General features: G+C 57.6%; 1 protein-coding gene across 1 annotated transcript; it reads right to left on the reverse strand.

The window, feature by feature from the left end:
• Positions 1 to 2,645: 2,645 nt before the first annotated feature.
• On the reverse strand, positions 2,646 to 4,023 carry LOC100191290 (10-deacetylbaccatin III 10-O-acetyltransferase). Its single transcript, NM_001136724.2, has one exon. The coding sequence runs from the start codon at positions 3,977 to 3,979 to the stop codon at positions 2,702 to 2,704; it is 1,278 nt and encodes a 425-aa protein (NP_001130196.1). The 5' UTR covers positions 3,980 to 4,023; the 3' UTR covers positions 2,646 to 2,701.
• Between the last annotated feature and the right edge of the window lie 732 nt (positions 4,024 to 4,755).

A 4,755-nucleotide genomic window follows, 5' to 3' on the forward strand; every position in this document is an offset into this window, starting at 1 on the left:
AAGAATGCGATCCAAGCGCAAGAGCTCAAAAGAACACGGCAAATTACTCTCACTAGTCACTAGGGTTTTGTGTGGAATTGGAGAGGATTTGATCTCTTTGTATGTGTCTAGAATTGAATGCCTAGCTCTTGTAAGTGGTTAGAAGTTGGAAAACTTGGATGGCAATGAATGTGGGGTGGTTGGGGTATTTATAGCCCCAACCACCAAATGTGGCCGTTGCTGGGAGCTCTCTGTTCGATGGCGCACCGGACAGTCCGGTGCACACCGGACAGTCCGGTGCCCCCTGCCACGTCATCGTTGCCGTTGGATTCTGACCGTTGGAGTTCTGACATGTGGACCCGCCTGGGAGTCCGGTGCACACCGGACATGTACTGTTTGATGTCCGGTGCACCGGTATGGGCAAGTCTGACGTCTGCGCGCGCTGCGCGCGCATTAAATGCACCGCAGAGAGCCGTTGGCGCCGAAGAGAGCCGTTGCTCCGCTGGCACACCGGACAGTCCGGTGCACACCGGACAGTCCGGTGAATTATAGCGGAGCGGCTGTCGTGAAAACCCGAGGCTGACGAGTTCCGGAGGCCGCGGTTCGTTGGCGCACCGGACATGTCCGGTGCACACCGGACAGTCCGGTGAATTATAGCGCGCCGGCCTCCGCGAATTCCCGAGGGCGAAGGGTTGAAGTCGAAGTCCTCTGGCGAAGGGTAGAAAACGAAGTCTACGGGCGCACCGGCCTCCGCGAATTCCCGAGGGCGAAGGGTTGAAGTCGAAGTCCTCTGGCGAAGGGTAGAAAACGAAGTCTACGGGCGCAGGGTAGAAAACGAAGTCTACGGGCGCACCGGCCTCCGCGAATTCCCGAGGGCGAAGGGTTGAAGTCGAAGTCCTCTGGCGAAGGGTAGAAAACGAAGTCTACGGGCGCACCGGCACTGTCCGGTGCACACCGGACAGTCCGGTGCTTCCAGCCAGAGGTGCCCTCGGTTGCCTTATTGTTCCTTTGTTGAATCCAACACTTGGTCTTTTTATTGGCTAGATGTGAACCTTTTGCACCTGTATAACTTATACACTAGAGCAAACTAGTCAGTCCAATATTTGTGTTGGGCAATTCAACCACCAAAATTATTTAGGAACTAGGTGTAAGCCTAATTCCCTTTCAGTACGCGGATGGTCCGACTGGGTAGTTTAGATTCTGTGTCGTGTGTGGTGGTTCGGGCGCATATCTAGGTAACTCATTAAAAATAGGCCCGACTGTTGTTGGCCCGGACGGTCCGCGCTCACGTGCGGACGGTCCGGGCATGTGCAGATCGGCTGATTTGCTGCCGATTTGCGGTTGTTCAGGGTATGTGTCCATCGGCATCCCATAAAGGGGTTGTGACTGGTCGTGACAACCTGTAGCCGATGTGTTACGCGTGTTACCTCCTAACTCAACCTCGTGTGAAGGAAAATTTGCGATGTTAGATTTATCGAATGCACGTACTAGTCTCTTAACATCGCTTTGCATACCCCCTATGATGTTCTGCATTTGTTCACGCTGCTCTTCTACATAATTTCTAAGAGATTGTAGCTCGTTGGTATTACTTACATTGGGGATATCTGGCGTGGGTTGGAGCGAAGCCGGATCCGTCGCCCGATGTCGGACGACCTTGTTGTTCCTGTCCACTTTGAAGTTGGCCAAGAATTTTGCTTTCGCCTCCTGGATCTTCCGCTCCTTGTGCTCCTCAAACTGGAGTTGCTCGTCAGCCGGCAAGGTTTCCCAAGTCGGCTCTATGATGTTGCTTGGAGAAATATCAGAGCTCTCCCTTGAACTGGCCATTGAGGGCCGATTTGATGAGCCTAGATGTGTTTTCCCCAGCGGAGTCGCCAAAAAGTATGTTGACGCCTTTTCGGAGCGCCAAATACTCAAGAAGAACCGGCGGCGGTGCTCTCTGGTCAGGCGCGGACGGTCCGCGGCCTGGGGCCGGACGGTCCGCGAACTGGCGCAGGGGCTAGGTTTTCCTGCCTGACGTCCGGACGGTCCGCGCCCTGGGGCCGGACGGTCCGCGCGTGTGCAGGGGCCGCGGAAGATCGCCGGCGGCGCCTGGATCTCGCTCCCGGGAGGGACCCCGTCGGGGAGGAGAGATCCTAGGGGTTGTCTAGGCTCGGGCCGGCCGACCTAGACTCCTCTAATCGACGTAGAGTCGAGGAGAGACGGAGAATTTGGGGATCGAGAGGCTAAACTAGAACTAGACTAGAACTACTCCTAATTGTACTGGAAATAAATGCGAATAGAAGTTGTATTGATTCGATTGTTGATTACAAATCGGCCGTAGGCCTCTCTTTTTATAGAGGAGGGGGGCTGGACCCTTTACACGACCGGATTCCGAGCTAATTCCGCGGATATAGCTAACAAACATAGCACAAAACTCGGAACCCTAATCTATTCTGCGCGTGCGCGGACCGTCCGGCCCACAGGCGCGGACCGTCCGGACCGCGGACCGTCCGCACCTCAGGGCCGGACCGTCCGCACCTCATTTTGGTGCTCAACAGTTGTCATCAATGTTTTGGTTTGGTTTGATTGTATATTGTGCCGATCTGATCGCTCGGCTGCGAAGCTGAAGCAGACCAATCGTGACATATAAATTATCGTAGTATTATATATTTTTATTGTAACGCACGAGTTTAAAGTGCTCTTATTAAAATTGAAACACGGACAAACATGTAAGGTCTCCGCGTCACTTGAGGCTTCGTAGCTCCGCATGGAAAGCCTCAGCGTGCTCCTGCTTGACGCAGAGCGCCATGGCGGCGACGCCCTCGGCCTTGTCCTTTTTCCCGCACAGGAAGCAGCCCGGCACCACCTTGCGCTCCATGCACCCGATGACGCGCTCAGCGCCGCCGCTGCCGAAGTCAACGTCGTCCAAGCCGAGGTTCCACCAGCTCGTGACGTACAGGGTGTCGTAGCCGTCGAGGCCCTTGAGCCGACCGCCCATCTCGTCGGCGATGTGCGCGGCTCCGTCAGCGAACGTGAACGGGACCCGTGCCTTGGCGTCCCTGACCAGCGTCACAAGGTCCAGGATGTCGCCGTCCGCGACCTCGCGCAGCGTCGAGGCAGCGAGGCCGAAGGCGAAGACGTTGCCGTAGTAGCCGTCCTTGGCCTTGGCCGGCTTCCTCACGTTCACCGTGAAGGCGAGCGCCGTGGGGGCGTCCGGGCTGGCGGCGCTGCCGATCGTCGCGCGGGCACGGCACTTCCATATGGCGGCGGTGAACACGTCGAACGCAGTGCACGTCGACACCTGGCCGCTGCCGCTGCCGTAGCTGCGACGACGGAACTCGCCCTTGATGCGGTCGACGAAGCTCAGGGGAACTGTGATGTAGGAGGACGGCATGTCTCTGGGCTTGCTGCTGACGAGTGCCTTAGTCATGGTGGTTATTGGCGGGGGGAGTTCAGAGAGGGTGTCGTCCACCCTCATCGGCAAGACGGAAGGGGAAGGGGAACCTCGGGCAAACTCGCCGACGGCCTTCAAGAACTGCGCCATGCCGGCGCCGTCCGTGAGGACGTGGTTCCACGTCACCCCGACAACGAAGCCGCCACAGGAAAACTCGGTCACCTGCACCAGCAGAAGTGGAGGGTCCTCGCTGTACTGGCCGGCATAGCTGATACTGAGGTCCTCGACACTGACCACGGGACGCCGGTCGCAGAGCCTGGCGTCCTGCAGGGTGCAGCTCGCCGACGCACCGACGAACGCTACGCCCTCGCCGGTGCACGCGAGCTTCAGCTGGTCCCCAGTGACGGCGAGGCGGCCGGCCATTGGGTAGTAGGGAACAAGCGCACGGGACAGAGCTCTTCTAATGGTCTCGGCCGGACGATCGATGGGGTTCTCGTAGACGAACATCGCTGACACGGGCAGGGAAACCAGAGCTCTGTCCATGGAGGTGAGCTGGAGGGCGGCAGTGGGCGAGGCCACTGCCGGAGCCACGAGAAAAGGCAGCGACTTGGTAACCCATGAGCTCATTGTGATTTTTTTTTTCTCGTGTGCTTGCTTTGCGGTTTGTTTGTGGTCTTCTCGGCTTGCTCGCGTGGAGTTATATAGCGGCTGATTGATGGGCGGACGAGCAGCACCTGGATCTAGCGAGCGTGGTCCCCCAGAAACTGAACGCCGGTCCTCCAGATACTGAACTAGAGATGGCCAAACGGGCCGCCCGGCCCGGCCCGGCCCGGGCCCGGTGAAGCCCGGCCAAAAACCGGGCCGGGCCTGCTGTGCCATCGTGCTCAAGTTTCTGTCCAAGCCGGCCCGCAGCGGGCCTAAACGGGCCGGGCCGGCCCGTTTAGCACGAAAAAAACGGGCCGAAAACGTGCTAAACGGGCCGGTAAGCACGTTTTAGTGTAAAAAAACCGGGCTTAACGGGCTTAGAGGTAAACGGGTCGTGCCGGGCTAGCCCGCCGTGCCTAGTTTCCTGTCCAAGCCCGCCCGCTTATTCTACCGTGCCGGGTTCGGACCGGGCCCAAAAACCGGGCTTCGTGCCGGGCTCACGGGCCTCGTGCTTTTTGGCCATCTATATACTGAACGCCCGAGCGTATGTGCTCATGTAGTAAAGGGATATATTTGAACGCCGGTGGTCCCCCAGAAACTGAACGTCCGAGCGTATGTGCTCATGCAGTAAAGGGATATATTTTTTACCTGACTGCTTCTTAGTCAATACACGTGTTCAGTCTAGACGGATGTACGCAGCATACAATTACAAGGATAGTGCCGAGCAACGCGCTATCCGATGAGACCTCAACATGTGA

Source organism: Zea mays, chromosome 2 (genome assembly GCF_902167145.1).
Source record: "Zea mays cultivar B73 chromosome 2, Zm-B73-REFERENCE-NAM-5.0, whole genome shotgun sequence".
Classification (NCBI taxonomy): Eukaryota; Viridiplantae; Streptophyta; class Magnoliopsida; order Poales; family Poaceae; genus Zea; species Zea mays.

Excerpts from the sequence above, each read along its gene's own strand:
- LOC100191290 (NM_001136724.2), bottom strand. The coding sequence starts at position 3,979 with ATGAGCTCATGGGTTACCAAGTCGCTGCCTTTTCTCGTGGCTCCGGCA.